General features: G+C 39.7%; 2 protein-coding genes across 8 annotated transcripts in view; one reads left to right on the top strand and one right to left on the bottom strand.

Moving 5' to 3' along the window:
- Positions 1 to 22,544, top strand: part of LOC128892339 (14 kDa phosphohistidine phosphatase-like) — a 122,657-nt gene that overhangs the window by 60,879 nt on the left and 39,234 nt on the right. The window lies entirely within an intron of this gene.
- The window catches only part of LOC128892322 (phosrestin-2-like), a 52,893-nt gene that overhangs the window by 10,043 nt on the left and 20,306 nt on the right, over positions 1 to 22,544 (bottom strand). For 6 of the 7 annotated variants that reach the window (XM_054152678.1, XM_054152676.1, XM_054152681.1 and 3 more), the window contains 4 exons: positions 19,609 to 19,656; positions 16,164 to 16,299; positions 14,743 to 14,889; positions 217 to 364 (listed from right to left, as the gene is read on the bottom strand). In XM_054152678.1, the coding sequence (XP_054008653.1) occupies positions 217 to 364; positions 14,743 to 14,889; positions 16,164 to 16,299; positions 19,609 to 19,656 (479 nt within the window). The remainder of the gene's footprint in view (positions 1 to 216; positions 365 to 14,742; positions 14,890 to 16,163; positions 16,300 to 19,608; positions 19,657 to 22,544) is intronic. The other variant, XM_054152682.1, reaches the window with a different exon arrangement.

Below are 22,544 nucleotides of genomic sequence, written 5' to 3'. Positions count from 1 at the left end.
GGCAATTAATTATGTACAATCAACATTTGTAATTTAGTCAATAACTCGAAGAATTAGAGCGGTTTAACCTGATTTAGACACGTATTTCTTGGTACATAGAGTCTTCAGAATCTAAGACCCCCTTAAGGGACCTTTAGTGTCTGTTCATTGGACAAAATAGATCGATCTTGCCCCTGTTGTACGACGATCTTTCGCGTTCCGATTCATTTCACTCACCCACGTAAGCTCTGACGTCGTAGCTGGTGCCTATAGGGGCTCCATTATACTCCTTCGCAGGCACCAATTGCACCGAGGGGGGTGCTAACGGCGTAATTTCCATAGTAAATGCGTGAGCGTTGGGCCCTAACCTCTTCACCAACGCCTCCTGAAATGCATCCATGAAACATTTATACCTGCCTCGCTCGCAACGTATCATTTCGTGATAATTTTAAACTAGACAATGTCGTTAACCCTCTATAACCAGAACCAAACGTTCGTCGACTGTAACTAGTACAACAGATGACACGTGTAGGTAGATTTTGCGTTTCTACTGCAGCACAGTGTTGCAATGCAAGCGAATCATCCACGATCGATTAGTCAGGGTTTTTAACGGTGCTAAAGATAATAAACACGAGGGCTAAGTCTCGAACAATGAATCGCTACTACATGATTTTACACAGTCCAGGGATCTGGGGATTATTTCGCATCCATTTGCAGAGCTTTCGCGGCTCAGGCACGGATAACCAGTTGATATCTGGCCCGTGGTTCTATGACGGATCAATTGCCAGATACCTGCGTCGATTAGTCGACCGATGCAGGATTTATGGGACAAATTACCGGCGATTAAAATTACCCGTGGGATTAAAAAAATGCTTGTTCCAGTAATTACTTCAATGCTGTTCGATAAAAGAAAATTTATTATTATCTCTCTCTATCGAGCAACGTGGAACGTAACTTAAGTTAAAAATCGATGAACGTGTACAAAAATCGTTGGAGTACGTTATTCTTTTCTTTTCTCTCTACATAGTTCCAGTGATGTTACAGTGGAGATTCCACTGGATCTTTATCACAGCAACACTGATTTCGAGTTTCGCGGTGTATCGACAGTCCCGATATTCACCGACGAGCTTGAAAGAAAACAATCTGCTCGTCCCTCTGCGAGATCAGAAGCGGCAGAGTTTTCTATTCGATTTACGAATCTCGTGAATGTTCCCTCGGTTCTTTTTCCCTCGGAGTTTTTCTCTTTTCTACTGGATAACGATGTCTCGACACTTTCCGTGAACAAAGGGAGGAGTTAAAAGAGACGCTCCGATTCGAGCACCCCTATTGTTTTCCTCTTTCAATTTTCCCGTATATCCTTCTTTCGTTGGAAGTAGTCTCTCGCAATTCGTGCGAACCTCAAAACTTGCTGCACGTTGCAACGTACTTGGTCTTTTTTATTATCTTTTACTGTAAAGTAATTGATTTCTCCATTACTGATCTCCGAAGATCTTTCCCAGAATGTCGTGTTTTATGATTATATTTTTTCTTTATACAAAACGTTCATTTATAATCTGAAACATGCTAGCCAATATTTAGATAAATACTAATGAAATTAAATTAAGGGAGGATCCTAATCTAGAACTTTCAAAATATCTATCCTTTTATTGGCTTTTTCTCAAAATGTAGATCTGGAAAAATGTGTCTGTTAAGGTCGGCCTAGTAGCAAACGTACTTTTTTTTTTTATGACCTGTATAAGATCATTCTTATTAAGTTTAATTTTGATTATTCTCATTATAAATAAATTACGTATATTTTGAAATATGAAGAAATATGTGTGATTCAAAGAAACAAAAAAAGTCTTAAAAAATTGACGCTCTAGACTAGAATACCTCTTTAACGAAGAAGGCTGAAGCATGGAAATAACATACTCGTTTTGACCCAGTTTACTTTGAATTACGGAAAAGGAGTAATTACTTGCTTTCGACATTTCTGAACATCTGTCCAACCCCGATCCGAGACGAGGATATTTTCTTTTTCCCGCGAAACAATAATCAGTACCGAGTAGTCCTAATCGAAATCGAACGGTCGTCGAGTCGTTACTCACGCGCGAGTATCGACACGCATTATGAATAATTCCGCGTGCGAGGTTTGCACAGGAAGAGGTTGTCGCGGAGGAGCGTCAACCATTGTCGCGATACTGTATTGTTGTGTCTGCGTGCGTCGCTTCAATGAGCGAAATTGTAACGCGACGAAAAAGTTACAATGGAACCTCTGCGTGAAAAGCGCTATTCAGTCTCGCGTTTCACAGCTCGGCTATGGACGGATTCCGACACGTTCATTTACGCAAAGCGTTTGCAGCGTGGACGAGAGTTTGCAATTAACGAATATAACGCGGAAAGTACTTGTTAAATCAATATTCGTCGGGGAAGCTTAGAATTACAGATTGGCTGCCTTGGGTGGGCCACTTAGATTCGACTGGCGGTTAGCCGTTTGTCGATTATAACGTTTACATAGTTTTGTTCTATATTTCTTTTAATTTTTATTATTATCGAACGCTCGTATTAAGAACACTCAAAAGTGCGTACACGTATACAGGGTGGTTGTAATATTTTTTTGATAGATATACAGAAAAAGAATTGGAACTTAACTGAAAGCGTATCTTATCTTCTAAACGATATAACACATACAGGGTGTCTCAGAATTAGTTTAAGAATCGGAAATTGTGGTTCAGAATCGTCTCACTTTCCATTTGTCCACATTGATTTCATTCATCTCCCCATACTTCTATTTGCCATAAGTACCTGATGATCCACTCTCTATACAGTATGTTTAATCACATGTGGAAATCCTTGTAGAAGGTGATTCCACAGACTAAAATAAATAGCGAATACCTCGACCTCGAATTATTGATCAAAATTGTAGGTTCTTTACTACGAGAAAGCAGCTCTGAAAGTCCCGTGTGTGTACTCGTAGATATAATTTTTCTTCGGCTTCTTTCTCTACCCCTTTCCAGGAAGCAGTTCGCTACCGTATCCGCCAATTTCTTTTTTTTTCCTCCCTTGTTCGCCTTAAAGCGGCCTTGCTGTATGCATGATTGATGAGCTACTTAACACGCCTTTCAGCTCTATCACATTGCTTCCCTTTGAAATGCGCCAACCGTGGAATCGTAACGTTCATAGTCCACCGTGAAACGACATTATCCCGTCGTTTGAGTGCAGCCGTTGTGCCTCGTCCACCGAGAGTAATCTCAACGCGATAATATCGGGCGGAGAACAACACGTACCCACGATTTTCACCTCCGCGGAGAGGGACGGAGCTAGGAAACTTTGTTTCAGTTGCCAGTCCAGAAGTTTCCGATTTTAGGTCACAGAACACCAGCCAGTACGTCTTAGGTAATTGTCCATCGTCGCCTGCGACACGGATGATTAATTATCGAACTTGGAAACTGGAAACTATTCACCAATCTCGAGTAGCAAATGCAGTGCGTTCCGTCCAACCAGATTTCGGGCTTTCTTGATTCTCGAAACGTGGCTCGGTATCCATACTCTTTTAAAAACTGATGGTCATTGCGGAAGGAACTACGTCTAGGTATGACGAGATCCCTAATGGGTTTGCCGAACAAAAGATTAACCGACTTCAAAGAGAAGCAGTAAAAAGAATTAAATCATTTTTTGAAATTCTCTAACGACAAAATTTGATCCAGTAAAAAATCCACAAAGTAACAAATGAGCTTTTCAAACGAATCACCTACAGGACACTTCAGCAGTTGATAACAACCTCTTCATTTATTGAAGTCACTTCAAAAGTGGCTCAAACAGTCGGCTTCGAACTCTAGCTTCGCATATGCAGGACGCAGCGACCATCGCATCTCAAATGTATGCCTTTTTATCGAGTCGAGGTCGAAGGATCGTTTCGCAACGACATCGACTCCCCGTGGTTTTTCATTCAAGTTTCGAGGACCACACTGGGAAAGTTCTTGACCGGAACTAAATGATGATCGACGACCGACCCTGAAGGAGTGAGTGGTCGTAACGACTTTCCCGTTTGCGTTCACCCTCGTGGCGGAAGAACTCTCGTCGGTGAAAGTAATAATTGTGCGTGGAATGCTTTCGATATCCCCGAAAAAACATCCATCGCTCTTCCAGAAGATTTATTCGGTGACTGAGCTTTCATAAATGTGACTTTCACCAGGACCGAAACACTGCACGCTTTGGTTGTCTTGCACGCATTATCATAATGGTCTTCGTTATTCGTGCATGAGTTTTTGTAGGACGCGAGAAGGGAGTTTGAGTTCAGAGTTAGAGCGTGAAAAATATCAGAGCATCAGTCAAAGCGTAGGTCCAATAGGGTATCGATAGGAACACTTTGCAAATAATGCAATTAATTTGAATATCTCACCAAATTGTAATTCTATTTGTGGAACAAAAATGTAGGAAGTAACTGAAATTATGAGGTGTACTAAAAACACTTTTATCGTACTTTTGCAATTTATATTCAAGCTCGAAAAATGATCAACTTTTTTACTTTTGACACCGGTCTCCTCGACTAACGTCTTAGTTCGCGTTATTATCAATAAATCCCTTAGTTTCTTCTAATTTCTCTGATGCATGTCAATTATCTCGCGTGCTCAATTAAATACATTATGAAACAATGGGTGGACGCCGGGGGATCCAATAAAGACGAGCAGAATTTTCAATTCTGGAAGCTTTCGTTGACTTTAATCTCGTCCTTCGTATTTTCCACCAATTTCGTATCTCTGTTTTAATTATATGATACACCGGTCGAGTCGATTTAGTCCTAGAGCGTTCTGGACTATTACGAAAATAAAGAAGTATCCATGGTTGGACGAGCATTAAATTTATTGAAACATTTTCGGTCTCGGAGCTTCCTTCCTTCGTGGTAATTTGAAGGAGTAGTTTTCTGAAAATTACGTTAAATAAACGCGAAAAATGGGAGTCAGGGGTACCTTGAGAAAATATTTTAAAAATATTACTCGCAAGGAGTACAGAATGCACTGGATCCATCGAATTCGTGGTTCGAATCCAATGAGTATACAAACTTTATGAATCGATTGCAAACCTCTTCTTTCGACCTTTCGTTCAAAATAATTCGTTCTGGACTACGACCTGAGGATTCTGCGCTGATGATACAGGTCAGGGTCAGCTCCTGCACAGGATCGAACCTGCCTGCGTCACGCCACGCGATCCCGCATAAGAGCATTATCCAAACCGTTCCCAACCATCCCCATCGCTCAAGGCAGCATACGATATTCAAAAATGCGAAAATTTCCTTGTGCATCCCCCCTGTATCGATTCTCTTGTATATCTGTGAATAACGATGGAAAGAACGGCGACGGTGATGTATCGCAATAGAATTGCTTTTCTCTATCAGAGATCACGTTTCTCGCGCTATGGATCTTCGCCTCCATCTGCGGAATTGCGTATCAACCGCGGTGGATATCGGATATCGGTGACGGAGCGCACCGGCATCGGAGTAAACGCGTATTTCCCCTGCCCCTAGACTTCGCGAAAAGTGTCTCGTCGCGGAAATAAAGTCGTAGCTAGGCGATATTTAGAAGAACCCTGAGCTGGAAGAACGCTGGTCCAGCTTCGCGCTACCAGATATACCTGCTGGCTCGGTTCTCACTGTTTTAGGTCGAATTACACGAGTAGAGGAGAGTGGGAGATCGAATTCGTGTAATTGCGACTTCTTGATTTGTTATTTGTGCGTGGTGGGAGTAGTTTGCCTTTTAAGTAAGATACTACCTCAAAATGGACCGTTTTTTAAAATCCTTCTTTTCTGAAAAGGAGGTGTTGGAGTTTTCCCTTCACTAAAAGAGAAAGTTTTCGTTACAAAAACCATCTCTGCGCGTTTGGGTTTCGTTTCTAGACACAAGTCAAAAGGGTGCAGCTGCGTCCCATCTTGCCTTGTTTAGAGAAAGTATGGAACCGATAGGATCTATATTCTCCAGAAATTCTTCGTTACTGACCTCACATTCATTCATTCGAGCTGCTTCTTTCGTGCAGAACAGACGTGGCCTTCCTAGTGTTTTTAATAAAGTTTTTAAAGTCAACGGTGAAAGAAAAGTCTGACTCATTTATTCCACCGTCTATATTTCCAATAGGAAGGTTCGTCGAAATGATCAAAGGCTGTCAGGCAGCTTTATCGACGAGTCTTCTAGCACCTTCTCGAATTTCTTTCACTTCCTCAAACCTTTTCGTAACACGTCCAGTCCCGTAGAATTTAGACGCAAGAATTCAACCATAGGCAAAATATATTAACACGTTGACTGCCAAACTAAGACTCGTGAAAATTTCTAGAGTTAAAATATTGTCTCGAGACTAGCCAAGATTAGATAATTTAGCTCTTGTCCGATTAATTAATTTCTCTAATCTCACCATGCTCACGAATTTTAACGAAATTAATTTTTATTACCGCTTCACCGTCGAGATTAATTCTATTAGTTCCTTGGCGAAAGTTCTTGTTATGCCTTTTGGAGTAATGTGGCGATCAACGCGTTAAAACTTTAGGAATTACTGCACCTTTGGGGATGCAAACCTGTTTTCATGCACGCCCTCGACGACTAAGAAACCATCACCAACCTTTTCTTTCGCTTTCCTAGCGTTTCCGTCGCGAAATACACGGAGCAAGCGAATTTTCAACGCTCGGCCCGACAACTTTTCGAATCCTTGAGCCCATCAGACGTATCTACGAGCCCAGATACCGAAGCTATGAGAAGATTCGTTTATCGTATACCGACGATAAACAAAACGACGCGAAAACGGTCTCGTAAACCGCGGCCTCGACCCGGTTCACGGGTAATTGCGAACTGGCGAACTTTATTGCCGTGTATTTTCTTTGCCCGTAATGTTTGCTTAAGCGAGAGAGAAAGGGAGATTAGATGGCGATCGTGGCTGGGCATCTGTTAGCAGCCGCGACACGGTTTTAATTAGCGATCATTTCGATTCAGCAGTCGTGACAGCGTTCGGTACAGACGTTTAACGAACCGTGAATTCCGCGGGGTCTACTTTCGAGAAATGAAATTTTTAAATTAAGCATAAGAAAGTAATCTACTTTGCTCGAGAATGTCATTAGATCGGTGGATTAGTTTCTCGTCGTAGGAGCAAATTCAATTTGGTTAGCGAAAATTTGTCCTGCCGATATACTTCGTTACTCGTTCTACCTACAATACCGAAACACTAAGTAAAAATTGGGATCTTGTACGGGGAAGTGTATGTTAATTGTTTCATTCGTGTAGTTAGTTCAAATTCACTGTAGAAACCATTTCCGTTTTTATTCGAATGCATTATTCCTATAAAACTTCATAATTTGAGATATTCTATTTCATATTTGAATTAACTTTTATACAAGATTGTAATTTTTTAGCTTAACCGCATTTACCGAGCGCCGTGCAGCTCGGGACACGTGAAGAGTGTTCTTTCTACCCAAAGAAAAGAATTGAAAGCCGGAAGGGTAGGAAAACGGGTATCGTGGAGTTCGAAATACCGTTAGCTCCGCCTGTGCATGGCTAATTACGCGAAAAAATCTCGGCCACGACGAGCCTGCCCCAAGGTGAATTTGATGCAACGAGAATTTAATAGACGCCACCGAGCAAAGAGAGCCGTTCGCGCAAAGGGGATACCCGGATAATTGAAACGGATGGTCGTCTTACGAGAGTATTTTTCTTAAATCTTCCTTTGAGTATCACGAGCAGCGATAGAACGCAACTTGGCCGTCCTAAGAACGGCCAACGCGAGAAGGCGACGAAGAAGGAACGAATTTCTGAAGGCAAACACACTGTAAAACTCTTACGCTTGTATTTTTCCCATCGGCGAAGCGCCGCGTGCGACACGGAAAATATAAATGGGATCTCGCGAGAGAAAACGGTGATCTTTTCATTGAGACGTTGAAAGAAATTCGAACGAGCCAAGGGGGATTTGGTGGTAATTTCGTACGCGCAGAACGACGCAATAAGTCCGTCTGCGATCGCCTTCGTTCGAGCTTAGCTTTTATGGGAATTGTTGCATCGCAACTCGTGAACTGAGTCTAGCTATTTATGCTTTGGAAAATCGAAGTTGCAAATCGTATATTTTTAATGGAGTTTTATTGCATTTTATGCTAATGTAGAAATACGTTAAACACGATAGAAATATGTTAAAACGGATACTGGCCAGACTAGCAGTTACGCTGTGATTTTATTAGGAAAAAATAAATAAAACATGTGGTGTATGATTTTTTCATACGTGCCTTTGCTTCAGACAAAATGATTTTGAATGTCGCGTGTGACCGCTTGCGCACTGTTTCTACTTACGGTAGAGCGCCCGAGCGTCGCAAGTAGAAGAAAACTATCACTGGTCAGGCGCGAGTCTAGCCCTGCACTCGTACGCGTACCTGTACCTCGATGATTTTAAAAATTTAATTTGCTCAACCTCGTAGCCTCGTAAAGAAACTTATATTCCACGTACTTTGCCACAAAGAATCTACTTTCTGGCTGTTTGCGCGACAAATTACGAGTCTTGTGTACATTTCCATCGGTATTTCCACCGCAAACGACAACACTTACTTGCATCGACAAAAACAAGTAGAAACAGCGAGGAATGGTCAGACACGCCACTCGAAATGTACTCGGTGTACTCCAACAATCTTCACATCCGATTTTCTCAGGAAAAGGAGCCTCTCAAAAATAAATTCTATTCTACGTTTTCCAAGAAGAATCCACCGTGCAGTTGCCAGTACCGCAATTTGCGGGGTACGCTGTTTAATTGCACGGTTGTTTCCGCGTCGAATGAGGAGTCGAATATCCTTTCGTCGGCGTTCTCGCGTCAAGGATCGTAAAGTCAAGGCGAAGCCATTCCGGAGGTAGATTCTCCGAGGAATTTCCGTGCGACCGAAGCGAGTAACATGCTTTATCCGCTTCGAACGAGATCTTGGATCTCCTCCGTGGTTACGACAGGGCGCGGCATGGCCTTGACATTGACCTTGACCTACAGTCAGGTCGGCCGACACCGGGTGGAAATTATTTATCAACCTCCTGCCTCCCTTTTCCTGATATTTCACGGTGCCTACGCCGCCGCGCATTGCATTATTTATTCGACGGATGAATTAAGCATGAACGCGATACCGAGAGTCGTTTTGTTTGGAAATCGAAGGACGTGTATTTGATCTCCCGCGTTTCGATGCATCGCTGAAACCTCGAGATTCTCGCTGAGAACTGAAAGAAATTTCGAAGGTGGAAGTTTATTGCTATTATAGTAGACACCTCTACGAGCACTTTCATTGTTAAATTATGGTAACAACAGAAAGGAACTTTGTTACTAAGAAACAGTGCGATTTAATGCGGTTTGATCCAGACGTGCTTGGTTTCTAGTAGACGTAAAATTCAGGAATTCCTTTTCAATATTTGAGTACTTAAGTACGAGTATTTGAACTGTAAAACTTCGCTTTATTTCACATTACAATATCTATTTAAATGTTACAAAAAAAATTCTTGAATTTTGCCTATGATAAGTACGTGTAAGTACCCCTTTAGCAAAACTTTTGGAGAATGTTCCGAGTTGAAAAAAGCAAGCAGGGGACATGTTCGCCACGTTACGTTTTTACTGGTAAATTATAGGAAAAGTTCTGCGAGGTTGATCTTTCGGAAAACGCCATATGGGTACTTTAACGAGAAGCAGCAGAAGAGGGTGGCCCTCGAACGGTTCGATGCATGTTGTTCGCTGACATCGCGCGTATCAGTTACAAGGCTTACGACCTACATAACGCGCACCCTGTGCTCCACGAGCTTAACGGTTCATTTCCGAGCGGATCAACGATCTATCAGATCCCTTAACGCCTTGTTCGTTTAAACCTTCCACGGTTATCTGACCGGTGTAACGAGTCGAGCGCGTTATTACCCTACCACGGAAACGAAATTGATACGCGCCACCTAATCCTGATGGCTGCCATCGACATTAGCGTTCTCCATGGTCCGTTTCTTTCATTTCGTTCTGTAACGAATTTTGTTCTTTGGAAAGAATGGATCGCGCGTCAACGATTGCTTTGAGAAAATTCCTTTGACGATAGATCATTGTTCGAGCTGAACAAAATATTTAATATACATGTATATTAAGTATGTATATTGCTTCGGAAAGAGTCGTGTACTAATTAATCAATATTATACTCTCTTTTTTTTTTTTTTTTAAATTCATATTGCATGGAAATGTTCCTGCGAAGGACCTGAATTAATATCGAAAGGCACAAATAAAATATATTTTAGTTTGAAAGGTAGAAGCACGTATCTTTTCGAACAATATTATTAATTATATCCGGGGAGTAAGAAAGTACAATTTCATCGTACATTTCGTACCGTTCTGACCTTTTGTTACTTCGTCTTTCTCTCAACGTTATTTACATATCTTATAAAATTGATTCTAGATGGATTGTTCTGGAAAGGATCGAAATTTATTAAATATTTCGATTAGCTTGCAACGACTAAACAATGATTTATTTTCAATGAAATTCTTTGCTTTCGTTAGTTGACCTTTCATTCTTATCATCCCACTCATCGTGAGTCGCTAAACGGTCTCTTTATGTTTGCATCGTCATCAAAATACGTCGCTCATCGCGGCACGCTTTGCAATTCAAAGCCCGAATTCATGATAAGTCAATTTCACGTAGCGACTAGGGTCATCCTCTTCCCGCGAAATATATCGGCATATACAGGCTGAAGCACTTAACTGAAACGACTTCGATAACTTTGCGAGTAATAACTTTAGCGGAAATTGGTTCGGATGAATGCTGCATGGTTTCGAGGAGGCTATAATTTAACGTTATTAATTTCTTAGTTTGTCTGTTGTAGTACGTACAAAGGCCAAATTAATTTTCTTAAACGAGGTCGTATACTTTGGAATGGATCGATCGATTTAACTCGTTCCTTTCTATAAACAAGTATTAATCTATTTATATGGCGATGTCGTTGCTTTAGGGGGTGTTTCATAATTCAAAAACGACAAACAAATTCTTGCCCACAAATGGATAGAAATTCTCATCGACTAGATAGTCTATGGGTGACAGAGGATTCGAGGCGTTACCAAGCATATCTCGGATAAACGTACGACAAGTTTCTTTTATACCAAGCGACAAATATTCCCAGACTCTTTTCCTCCCCAATAATTGAAGACGCTGGGCATATTCGCGACACGAAGCAACGACGTGAGCGTTGGGTTTCTGTAGTTTTAGCAGCTGTATTGGCCGATGCGAGTTTCGAGACAAGGCGTTTCTCTCCTCTGTGCTCGACGATGCGAGACAATGACTCTCACTTTATCTCGACCAGTTACAAGATCCTGCTCCTTTTAACCTCGCCCTCTCACCTTGCTTGGTTGCCTTCTGCCAGTCGTCGAAACAACCTCACAAGTTCCTCATCGATTTCGCCTCGGATCTGATAGGCTCGCGAAAGTATTCGGGTGTCTTTGAATTAAACTAAATTAAGACAATGAAGGCTTTGTGACCGTTTATGGGTGTTTCAACTTGATTATGAAGTCATCTTCGAGATTGATCAAATTCATATTTTTCTTTTAATTGTGAATTCGGTAGTTTTTATTTTTATAGAAGGTCTAGACAGGATCAGCCGAGTTTATGGTTTTCCAATAATCAATTCTATGAGCATTATCGGCGAGCATTAACAGAGTAATATTGATTAGGTATTCGAAGGAATAGACGCAATCGTAAGCTAGAGAAAATTGTTGTAAACAAAATTGTATTTGTTTGAAATTGAAAACGTATCACTTGCGCATACATGTATCGGTACTAATTAGGGGACAGGCTAAGTTGTGATTGTTATTAATTTAAACACGCGTTGCCATCGAGATTGAACGGGTTTACATGGTTTGGTTTTCACGAGCAAGCGAGGATATCGATGGGAATTGAAACAAGGAAAAAACAACGTATGCAAATTCAAATAGAGGGAATGTGACAAATATCGGCGTACCACAAACAGATTAGCTCAACGTATGTAAATTCAGGAAGACCGGACGTGCGTAATTACGATGTACCTATGTATCTCCCCCCAAAACAAACCAGCAAATGCAGTTTCACGTCGAGCCAACATGTACTTACTATTATTCGGAATTTAAAGCCAACAGAATTGGTATTAGAAACGTACAAATCGAAATATATTACCATAAATAATTTCTAAACAAAAATGCGTACAACATTCCCACGCGATAATTTAAGAAATTAAAATTTTAGGTTCACTTTGGAGCCAATCATGTACGTATTATCACAGAGAAATTTTTATCTTTTGATCTATTTAACGAAAGGACGATCCACGTTCGTTTTCCATTACTTTTGTTATCGAACGTAAAACACCTTGCGGTGATTGATCGACACTTCGAACTATTCTAAGCACTCAGTTCGAGACCGGTTCGAATAGTTTTACGAGTCACCGTGTACGTGACCTGGCTAGTAAGTGACCGAGCAAGTTATCTGCTTCATACATTAATATCTAGGTAAGAGCAACGCGCACTTTGATTCCTATCTCGGTCGTAAAGCTGGTTTTACTGTTCGCCATAAGTACTGTCTCGCTACGAGTCTTGTTTTTTATTGTTTTTGTCAACCGCACGTGGACAAGTTTAGATCGAATGTTATGAACAGACGTTGGGATTTATGATTTTAGTTACGACTGAGAGGTATTGTAGCTTCTGTCCGTTTCTCGACAGTGAATGACAGTCGTAAACCACAGCGAGACAATGGAACAGCGTTTTCTAAACATTTTTAATCTCGGAACACTTTTCATATTACGAGGCTGCACTCGTTTGAGGAAAACGTACAGTGAAATTTTATTTCATATAAAAAACGTGAAACCATAGAAATGGTTTTCTATGTTTCACAAGTTTTTACCGGTTCGAGACAATGGTAATGAAATTGACAATATACGTTATAAAACAAATATCATACCAAATGGAAAGTCTTCAAACAATACATTACGACGCCATGCATGAAGCACCTAAATGATAAGAATGATCAAAAATAAATAATTAACAAAGAGGAGAAACTATTTACTCCTGACCTTTCTTAATTTTTGTTAACACCCATTGTAAAGTATATGTACCAAATGGTGAGCCCTTAGGCGATTCATTACGACACCGTGTATGCGACGTCTAACAGTTAGGAAAGCTCAGAAATAGTCAGCAAAGTGGAGAAACAATTCAGCCGTGACCTTTTTTCATTTTTGTTAGCAATTCCTTCGTTGGAAATATAATTAAGGTGCCATTAGAGAATATGTACGCGGGTTCGGTGAGATATTACAAGCGATCATTAACGATGAAAGCAGCGCTTTGACTTTTTTCGAGTTGTATCTTAGGTCTGCGTGCTCTTCCAATGCTTTTTCCAATTCCATGCTCGAGGTAACAAACCCAGCTGATGTAATTTGCAATCAGCATCGCGCGCGTAAGTTTCTAATTACCGGAGCACGAAATTGATTGCTAAGCCGAGTGGCTTATTCCATTAATTGATTACGAACTTGCACTTCCACATCGTCACCCCGAATAATGCCCGGGCCCCGAACAGTTTAGTCAATTGACTGAGAAGTACTCGACTTTTGGGCTCAAAATTGTCTCTCATCACTTAGACTTCGAATAGAAATAGTCGAGCTCACAAATGTTCAGTTCTGGGCTTGCTTTCATAATCGTCAGTTTGAACAGAAGTAATATAAATAAAAACACATTTTGTAGAGGGTTTGTACATTTATAAAATAACCACGAATCGATATTATTAGGACCAAGTTTAAAGCAAATCCTAAAACTCGGAATATTCCAAATTTGGAGAGGGATTGGTATATTCATGCCACTCGCTGTATTTCAGATTTTTTTTCCTCTTCGCGACGAAGGTTTTATTATTCGTGAAATGGGAGCAAAAGACGCGAAGGACGCGTTTTTGCTATTTGCTGATCGAGGGGAGATGGTGGATAGGAGGACATTTATCGAGAAAGTCTGGCACTCATCTGTACGTGCTTCGTCATAGAAATTCATCTTGCAGGGGGAACATGGAATTCTGTTTTCAATTTTCCAGAATTTAACGCCGCGTTAGGAAAACAATTCCTGCACTGTTATTGGATGAGTACGCGACCCCTACCCGGTCGATGTCTTTATTAAATTTTCATCGATCGCTGCGCGCGTCATGCCCTCGAACAAGATTTACCGAGTTTACAGCAGTTCCCGTGTTTGCAGCAGTTCCCGTGTTTGATTTCCGTAAAAAAAACTGTTGCCGTGTAATTCAATCTCCCACCAAAATTGTCCCGAAGTTGCTGGCCCGTGTTAAACGAAATTTCGAAAATTAAATACTTTCGGATAGAACAGTACTATGTATATATTATTTTGAGTGGAAGGTATTTTCTGTAAAATTATTTTCTAGCATAAATAACATGTTAAATGTTTAAGATGCGAGATATATTTTAATGCTCTACATATCTGCTGTTTTTTCTTCTTCTTTTCTTATGTTATATACTACCAATTTATTAACAGATTAGCGATCAATAACTTCGAGGCAAATTTCTTAGTTGAATTTCTGAAAATCAATTAATTTCTCCCCTACAAACGTGCACCGAAAAAAATGATTAATTCTAAAAAATAATTCATTCTCCAATGGAATTCGTATCATCGAATAAACGATAAAAATTGTTGAACGCAGGTACACGATAAAAATTTCGAAATCTATGATGAAAAATACGGGTAACCGTCTCGAATAACGCCGCGCGTGCGTCGTGTGTATGTTCCTCGTATGGACTGTTAATTACGCTTGCATACCTGAAGCAGCGTCGTCTCCTGATCAGTTCCGGAGAACGGCGGATACAACTGCGCCAAACACATAACCGCCTCGTTGCAGAATTTCAATCCCATTACCTCCTCGTCCTCTCTTCCGTAGCGAAAAGTCAACGTAATTTGGCCGTACACCTGTAACACGCCCACGGCCGGCTAATTAGTAAACACAGGGGCAGAATAATTGCACTCGCGTTCGTTAGCGTTGGGAGCCGTTTTCCCGTAGACTCTCTGTTAAATTTTCCTGGAAATTATCCGTCGGCTCGATGATAATATCCATTCAAGGTAAATCAGATATAAACGGCCGTTATTCGTTGAATAAAGATTGTGGTTTAAGTTATAGGAATGGAATTGCATAAAAACGTGTTAGAATGGCCGTTCAATTAATCGAATAATGGAAGGAATTGTTCGCGCATCCTCTCTCCCCTAAATTCGCGACGTACTTTGGAAGTAACTTCGATTAGTTTTGTCGAGAGCGTGTCGTCGGCAATCCACAAACGGAATTACGTTTGGTGTCTTTGTGCAGGACGAATGAGCTTGTTAGCGAGCCAATCCGAGGAATAAAAAGAGTTCTTTGTCGTAAATTCTATTCGTTCGGGTAACGGAATAATAATTACACGTACTTATCCACTTTCAAAGTTGTATGAGATAAGCTATGTAAAATTCTGAATGAAAAACGGAAATGATTAAGTTGAGGGAAGGAAAAAGGATAGACTCAATGAAATCTGTATAAATAAAATTAAAGTGTCTGTCTGTGATTTCGAAATAATGGTTTTTTTGAACTCATATATAGCTTTTCCCACCTTGCTAAAACCCAAACACGCTTTTGCAAAATCCTCGTCTGTCTGTCTGCTTAAACAGGGTAATCCCCGGAACTACTGAACCGATTTTTTAAATTTTTTCAATTTGAAAATTAAAAATTTATAAATTGTGTGGGAAGAAAAGCGTTGCTTGGCTACTATATCGGCGTATGCTGCCCAAATATACTATATGCATATACAGATGCATTCTTGTGTCGTCAGGTGCAGCGTAGATGTTTTTCTTTTTTTGTTTTTCTTTGTTCGGCATGGCTGACGTATACCGCGACGAGATGAGTCAATAGAGTAAGAATAGTATTCGACGCGGGTGAAACCGTGCGGCACAGCTGGTTTGTAATAAATAAAAGAACCGGAAAAATATATTTATATTAATATGCGGACAAAGTCCATACAAAAGTAAGCCAAGTAAAACCACGGTAATTAAAATGTTTCTGGTTTATGGCGAACAAAGAGTTACTCTGTATTAAAAAGAAAAAGGATAGATTAAAAAAATTTTGTAGTAAATAAAACAGAACAGAGACAGAATCTGTACTGTGTTCCATCAACCTCGAAGGGAAATCGAAAGTCAAGCGTGGTCGACGAGAAACTTACCCTTTTGTCTTGCAAGTAGTCAGGGTCAACCAATAGTACGCCCTGCAATTTGTCGATCCTCGACTCGCTGACTATCAAGTCTCTGCTCGCTAGATAGAGTGTGAGCTTGTTGTTCGCTGACGATTTCTTGTATACCCTGCGGAGCAGAAAAAACGTGGCCGTTTACCGTGTGCTCGCAGATTGAAATAAAAACAAAAGAGGAACAAAGTTCATATTAGAGTTCACGACAAAAAGACCGCACTCGTCACATTTTTATATTACCTTCATTTTAAATATAACGATTAAACAACTTTCTGTTTATTAGACGTCCAACAACATATTCAATAGATTTTTTATAAATAGATACTGGAATTAAAAATCCTAAAAGGTGTGTCAATGTAAAATACCTAGCTACAATGACCTATTCTCGTCTTTTATAATAAAAATATGCTACACACGCCATAATTTCAAATTACCTTCATCTGGAATATGGCTTCACCAAACAATTTCTATCGATCGTGTTTATTTATTAGGCAACCAATGATACATTCCATAAGTGTCTATGGATAGATACTGAAATTAAATAATAATACCATAATAAAAATATCTTAGTTTTCAAAATTGCGATTAAAATATAATAGCAGAACGTTCTACCTTTCCGTCGCAGTCTGTACACGAGCTCGTTTCGTGTTGTTCGGTAAATTGTAAAACCAGTTGACTACCGATTCGTTCAATTGTAGAGCAGTCGATTGTTATTCAAATTTCCTTCAACGACCTGTTACGTTTAGTGTTTGGCCGCGCGTACTTTACAGTTACTCTGCCGTTTGATTTTTGTCGTGTTGTAATTCGTTCCATTTCGATGAAATAGCCGTTTGTTTGAACTTTATCGCGTCGTAATTCGCTCCGGTTCGACAGAATGGAAAACACAGCGACGCGGCGACTGGAAAACGTCGGTACGTGTATCGTTGTTAATTTTTGCCGATCAGCCTATTTGTTCCAATTTTCATCAGTGACGCCGCGTATACCAAGTTAATAATTCCGCGGGGATATTGGGTTAAAATGAATACGGATACGTTTTTACGGTATCGCGCGTATTATTTATTAATGCCAATCGATTGAAGCGCTCGCGAGAGCATCGATACGTTCGTTGCGCGAGATAATTGCACGTACAGAGACGTCAATTCCTTCTGTTCGAGCACAAACATTTTTCCAGCCCGTTTGCCGTCCCCCTTTAACTTCCGCGTCCCGTCGAATGATATTTCCGCTCGCGTTTTCTCGTTAATCCTCGACGCAACGAATTTCACTCTCCCTCGTCCCATCCTTCCCCCATTTCGCATTACGCGTTTCGGGGATGCCCCTAAATATAATATCTGGTAAATGTTTACAGTAGCACGTATTATAGTAATTATGCATGCAATATTACGCGAAGCTTTATAATAATTCCAGTAAACGCGAATTATGAATTATTTATTTATTTATTTATTTATTTATTTATATTGCATCACGTGCAAAGATATTGCGTACGGCTGTCCATTAATCCACGCGATTGATCGCATTTAGCCAAAATTGGATTGATGCGATTATGGGAGAGCAATTTTTGGTGATCGGGCCGGGAAGCAAAAATCAAATTATTTTAAATTGTTACATTAGCTCATTTTGGATCTAATTTCTTTGACTGTAATTAAAGGGGCATAACACTAACGTTGTTTCGACATTTGAAACATCTTTATAATCGCTAGCTGTTACCACGAAACTGTTAACTGTTGTTAACATTGTAAAACCGGTTTTCGTTTATTTATACGTGCAACGAAACATACCGAAAGCTCGAAACCAATTCATCGCTTAATTTCTTTATAAATATTCTCCGAATATCTATACCTCCCTTTTTAAACCTATCACAGTGTTGTGCCCCTTAAATAATTCATGTTCTCGAACCACTGGAACTACCGTAAAAATCGATAGTCTTTCAACGACAAACCTGTGTCAAGCAATGCTAGACAATTTTCCTGAATTTAAACGAAGAATAACGTTCAAATAATTACGAACGGCGCTGTACCTGATATAGCATTCAAGTATCGGTAAACACTTGCGAGAGCTCTAATTTTCGTTTCACTATAAATCCTTGTGTTCCGGTTTTCCGTGTATTGTGAGGTGCCCGAGACTCCGACGATTACTCGCCTCTCCTGTTTGTTATAAATTATTCGACGCGAATGTCGGGCTCTTCATTTCACGAGGCTTATATCGCAATTAATACACGAAGGCTATTTTCCTCTCTGAAACGATTTTCCAACCACTTTTTTAACCCAGAGCCTCTTAAACTATGAATTACCTTAACAAGTTTTGGTCAGGAATTTAATAAATAGTGGAGTCTTAGTTTGAAAATTTAATATCGGTGTCATATTGCAGTAAAAGAAAAGAGCCTTATTTTTCTTACGCCCTCAGGGGCTGTAGCTGCGTTTGATTGTATAATGAATATTTGAGAATGGATTTTATGTTATGTGTTTATGAACCAGATCTTAAATATATATCCAACCTATTTAAATATATTAAATGTATTAAATACACGTAATCGTTTGTTGTATTGGGAGAGTAAGACTACTACAATTGTAGCTACAGTACGAGTTTAGCAACCCCGTAGTACCCGAGGTATAAAATGACCAGCGAGTCCCAATAGACTTCTAGCATCTCTAATGAGGATGACAGAGAATTATGCAAAGTAATGTAAAGCAAAAATTAAATGAATCTGAAAGATAAATGTAAGACTCGTACATCGGGTGTTATAGTCAAGTTATGCGACTTTGCACCCTTATAAATAAAATTCACTCATTATTTTTCATACACGAAGTTTATAAGGTGACAATTAATTGCGTATAATTTAGGTGTCGGAAATTATAAGGGAGTCAAGATCCCTATTACAACTATCGAATCTTCTATAAATTCTAAAGAAATCAAAGTAAACTAATAATAATAAGTACGAAACAATCGATAACGCAAATAGTTGGTGTTTGGTTATTTTTTACAAGTTTATCCAAATTTCCTCGCTGTTTTTGCAAAACTAAGGGTCGTTAATGACCATTGTCCCGCGAAAGGGGGTCGCGAATACAAATATTTAAGAACGGCTGTTCTCAACGATGAAAGCAGCGGTTGGCGCTACCCCTGTGATCCGCATGGAAGTTTTACGATGCAACAAACCCTATCATCGCGTGGATTCGTCTGTTTAACAGCTGTGTTAGTGCGTATTTCTTCGGTGGTAGTAACAGGGTTCGTTAACGTGTGATATCACCACGAGAAACTTATCTCGGACGTCACGAGGTGAAATGAAGCTGCCCCGAGGAGAAGAGTTTCAATTTTCAGATTAAATGAATCCTTTCTACCGTAAAGCTCCGAATCTGTTTTCCTTTAGTACCTCGATATCAACGATAGGAGAATGTGTCTCTAGGGAATTACCTGTAATTTTGACAATTACCTTTGATTGCTGAACGAGTCGGAGTTGTCGGCGCTGGCCTCGATTCTTCTGAAACAAACGAAACAGATGACCATTTAACGCGTGACATGGTCACGATAAATATCTGTTTGGATTGTTCCTAGTTTTTAACAAAATAGTTCACCCTGAAGAGGTTGGAATTTATCATTATTGTTTGAAAATGTAACATAAGCAAGTTATACATTTTTAGAATATTTTTTACTCTATAATTAGAGAAAAAACAAACGAACAAGAATGGAATCATAAATACATAATACAGTGTGGATGATAGCAAAATTTATCTTTATGGCTCTATTGCATTTTATAACGTTTCAGATGATTTCTTATGCAGCTATAATTTCCATGACCATAGCAATCAGACTCAGTAATAGTAGATTAATTAATATTTCTCTGTTAGGATGTACCACTCATTTGTATCAACGTTTGCATACCTTTGAAACAGAAAATTATGACTCGAACGAACGGTAAAAAATTTCATCTCGATTTACTCGCCTGTTCAGTCGTAATTTTCTTTGCTTGAAGAAAGAAATCCCCCCGCCCCTCCCCTCCGTTTTCCTTCCGGAAAAACGGACGTTTTCCTCATTTCGCGTGAAACTGGTTAAGCTAGGGTGGATTAAAACGATTTCCCGACTGCGACCGCCGTACGTTCAATTCGTAATTGACTGGCTGTATTGTTTTCAGAAATAATTTATGCATAAAGTTCTTCCTCGGCTTCTTTCTTTCTGTGGCGTGTGTGCACGGGTCTCGTTCCGGATGGGAGCTTAACCGTGAAAGCCTTTCAAACACAGCCACCGAGTAAAATGTGGAGGAAATATAGGCAAAGCGGCCCAGTCAAGGCTGTACAGGTCATCCCATTTAAATCCTAGCCCATGAATATCTCTGGAACTATCGACGATATTCGGGAATATTTCGAACAAAAGTTACACGTTTTCGCGATCACCTCGGAGGAATAATTGGGACGATAGGGACACGATAGCGAAAGCTCAGTACTCCTGAGCTAAGCACCTCGGTAACTTAAAATAATAATAATTCTAAATGCTTTTTAGGGGGTGCATAATTTTGTGTGAGTGATTTCTCTTGTAGATGGAAGTGTTGAGGAGATCAGTTTCTTTTTTCCCAATAGAATTATTAAACTTGTAACTGTGATTGGCATAGTACGAAGAAAATTTTTTCTAATTCTCCAAATTCTCATCTTCTTGGTTAGCACCGCTGTTTGTTCTTCAGTTTTCTTTCGTCTTCCGAAAAATACTCGCCGAGTTGTCTCGAATGGTACGTATACCATTCTAATAAAACCTCAGCCTCGCGAAGCGACTCACGTCGGATTTACAAGGAAAAATGTAAGACCAGGGAATTGTCGTGACCCCACGCGTCGAAGAGAAACAGCCGACGGAGAACTTGCATTTTTCTCCCTGATGGGATGCGTGGGGACATTTTCGTATAAAAGATGTTGTAGCGACTTGTACGACATGTGCCAACGCGTTTGATAATAGTCGATAATTAATCTTTTTTTTTTTTTACGTACAAGTACGGTGAGTCAAATCGCAAAAATGTTAGAATTTGGTAGAATTTTATTTAACGTTACTCGATTTCAATTTCAATTTCACGATGAAATATATCATAACAAAGAAATGGAAATTCAATTTTTGAGGAAATATTATTACGGTATTATTTTTTTAATCGTTGATCCTCTTCAGGATAATTGTATTCGACGTAAAACTATAACTATGTATAATTCTAAATACATATCTTTGTGATTAGAGAGATGAGAAACAGACTAATTAATTAATAAATTTAATTTTCTCTTACAATTGTCCTAAAAAATTGGCGATAAAAACATTATTAATAATTGAGTGACTTTGGAAAGAAGTATGAAGAACTTGAGTCTTTGTGTTGATATAATTTATCAAAGGTAGGCAAGGGGAGTTGATTAGGTGATCCGATTCCAGTAGAACCTCTTTTGTTGCATTCGTATCGATTTGTCTTGGTCAGTTACTTTTTCCCAAGGGTAGCATTCAGTTCAGGCAAACGGAATCCGTCCATCTCCAAAAGGATTTCGTATCGTAAGCATTTCGCGACCGATAAAACAGACACTGATTCTCATCAGCCAGAAACTATCGTCCAACAATTTTAATATCCTCTTTCTTATCGTATTTACGATTTATTTAAGTCTAGATTTTAACATGAGACTCTTCGAACACTTCCGGGTATCAGTTTTGCATCCATTATAAAATTACGTCTTGCCTATGATCCTCCACCAAGTTCTTTATGGCGTTTCAACTTTCTTTTCTCCCAGTCAATTAGCTGCATACGGTTTTTAAGAGCCGCATAACATTTTACGATCGCTGTAAAATGTCTTGAAACCATTAGCGCGTCGTAAAAGTACTCAACGGTCTCTCTGGATCGCCTGGAGTCTGTGAATCTCTCTTCAAGAGTGACAATTATTGTTTTTCGTTGTTTTAGAATCTCTAATAATTGTCCTGTCTCGCTAAAGCTGTTTGCTTACATCGAAGTTCTTCCTCGGGCTTGTACAAAGCGAATAAGTCTGATTCTCTGATGAAACACGACGTTTGCAAAGGGAAATGAAGCTTCTTCTTCCCTGCATGAGTTGCGTTATTGTGAAATACCAGTTTGCATCAATCACGAGCGAAACCGTAACTCTGATTCGTACGGTGTGTCGTCTTTTTGATATAACGTCGTGGAAATTTCATTCTCCCTGGAATACCGCGCGGTTTGTACTATGAGAAATTTCAATCGTAAACTTAGCAAGACAAGCAAAATTCGTATAAATATGGAGACACTACCATCTTCGATGAATAATTGATAGCGCCGCAAATTATTGTCACAAAATTTGTTGTTGCTAAATTCTATTTCGAATGCGCGACCAGACGAGCCAGGAGTCATACACTAGCCGTAAAAAA

This window comes from Hylaeus anthracinus, unplaced genomic scaffold (genome assembly GCF_026225885.1).
Source record: "Hylaeus anthracinus isolate JK02 unplaced genomic scaffold, UHH_iyHylAnth1.0_haploid 12002, whole genome shotgun sequence".
In the NCBI taxonomy this organism is placed as follows: Eukaryota; Metazoa; Arthropoda; class Insecta; order Hymenoptera; family Colletidae; genus Hylaeus; species Hylaeus anthracinus.
Note: the sequence above shows the minus strand (reverse complement) of the source record. Positions and strands in the feature narration are given on the sequence as shown.